The sequence below is a fragment of the Apostichopus japonicus genome, chromosome 19 (assembly GCF_037975245.1).
Source record: "Apostichopus japonicus isolate 1M-3 chromosome 19, ASM3797524v1, whole genome shotgun sequence".
NCBI classification, from domain to species: Eukaryota; Metazoa; Echinodermata; class Holothuroidea; order Aspidochirotida; family Stichopodidae; genus Apostichopus; species Apostichopus japonicus.
In genome coordinates this window covers 6795653-6797712 of record NC_092579.1, presented here as the reverse complement: position 1 = coordinate 6797712, position 2060 = coordinate 6795653, and the positions used below count along the sequence as shown (strand labels likewise).

The following is a 2060-nucleotide window of genomic DNA, read 5'->3' as shown; positions in this document are numbered from 1 at the left end:
CTACAACAGATGAGGGGGGATATTATTTGAAATCAATTCTAACCAAGGTAAAAACAGTAAAGATATTTTGTTCTCGCTAACATTATTGCGAAGGTGTGAGGGGGGGGGGGGAGGTGTAGGAAGCACATACTTATCTTTATATTCATTGTAACCAACTTTCCCCAAAAATTTCCAACTATATCCACCAATACCTCTATCTCCCATTACCTAGCTGTCCCAATCCCTCCCATCGCCCCCTCCCATTGACCCCTCCCACTCCCTCCAAAGCCATACAATCAGGTAGCTTTAAAAAGTCAATACATATGAACAAACATTTGCCTTTATGGAGATAGGCAATGTTTACCTGAGTACTAAATCAGGGGGCCATATAACACACTTGAGCATATAAGGACATGAAGAGTGTGGTACAAGCTATATGTACATGTAAAACAGGTTGACTAAGCAAATAAAGAGGAATTTACCTCAGAGATTTATAATATTTTTTTACATATAGGCTTTTTGTATTCTACCCACTGCCTCTATACTAAGTATTGCATCAACAGTTGGTGGACTGTTAAAGGGGTGGGTAGGGGGTGGGGGTGGGTGGGGGGAGGGTGTACTTACCAATGGATCAGTGTAATAATGGAGGTTACGTTTGTCTAGGGTGAACCATCTTTTCTTGTACCCTTCGTTGCCTCGCGGACCGGTCTTACAAAGGAAACCTTCCTTCGTGAAGTCATTCAATAAAACATTTTGTAACTGAAAAAGAAGTTAAGAAATATGTCTGTCTACTTGTACTGTATATGCACTCTACATGATTTCCTATTATAAAGGGACAGACAGCCTTACATACTATTTTTTTTTCAGGGGCGGTTTGGAGTGGTTTTCTTGCAGTTCATATTAGTAAAATTATTCTATTTATACAACATCTTCACACAAACTTCAATGTAGGTTCGGGACAATTAAAGACCCCTAGCTCCACTTCTGCGAACGAGGAAACACGAAGCTGTGTCTCTCGACCAACAAACATATCTGGTGACCAAACACAAAGCCAAGCCCAAAACTGAGTCATAAATGATTTTATATGTAGTGTCCATTTCATCAAAATAGGAAACCGTGACAGAAAATTAAAACCTGGTAGGAAACTACGACCTCATCGTATTACCTCCTTGTCTGTTTTGTCCGGGTACGCGACCTTGATCATGTTGTAATTGGCATTGCGTATAGCGGTGTACCATTCCACAATCTCCTGCAAGAACCAAAGAGAAAGGAAAAATATTAATCATAAAAATATATAAACGATAGGGTCGTATCGTGCAATCTACACGGCAGATTGGAACGTGATCCACGATCCAATCGGTTCTTGTATCGTTTTGTCTGATAAACATCGCCAAATTTGTTCCTTACAGGGTTATCATCTGATGATGATGATTTGATTATGTAAATCGGTAACAACCAAGCACTGAATATTCAACTTAACTGTCAAAACTAAATGGTTGATATCATGCAATCGATCTGCAATCTCTACCATTCAAGAATGCAATCAAGTGATCTGATTCATGTGCAGGGCAATCACGAATGAGATATTTGGTTCCAGATTTTGCACGTATGCAGATATAGGATGCCATGACAATTACCATTTTATATTTATAAATAAACTTGCTTCAATAACGTTGACTTGAATTGTAACATTGAAATCAATAGTGTTAAGCAAAGATAATTGCTGATACTGATGGCCAATTTGAATTTTTTGATTTTCGGAATCTTGTACTGTATGACAAGTCAACATTAAATGTGATCTGCAATCCTTTTTTCATTCAAGATCTCAGCAATCGAATGATTAAATGCATGTGGGCAATTACAAAAATATATTTTACTGCAGATTTTATTTGTATGCCCATATAGGATCCCATGACAATCAATTTCTTGAAAATTTGTTTGCTACCACTGATTATTAATGATCTGAACTGTATTGCAACATTGAAGTCAATAATATCAAGCCAAACATGACTGCTGATCCTGCAAGCCAATTCAAAGTTTTAATCTGCATCAAGCACATGACAATTCAGAATTCAATGTGA

The 2060-nt window shown here is 37.7% G+C and overlaps 1 protein-coding gene across 3 annotated transcripts in view; it reads right to left on the bottom strand.

Annotated features, from left to right (window-relative positions):
• Positions 1–2060, bottom strand: part of LOC139960435 (arf-GAP with dual PH domain-containing protein 1-like) — a 38106-nt gene that overhangs the window by 6217 nt on the left and 29829 nt on the right. For all 3 annotated transcript variants that reach the window (XR_011790516.1, XR_011790517.1, XM_071958779.1), the window contains exons 6-7: positions 1145–1228; positions 604–738 (exon numbers count right to left, since the gene is read on the bottom strand). Coding sequence is in view for 1 of the 3 variants with exons in the window: in XM_071958779.1 (XP_071814880.1) it covers positions 604–738; positions 1145–1228 (219 nt within the window). In the remaining 2 variants the exon portion in view is untranslated. The remainder of the gene's footprint in view (positions 1–603; positions 739–1144; positions 1229–2060) is intronic.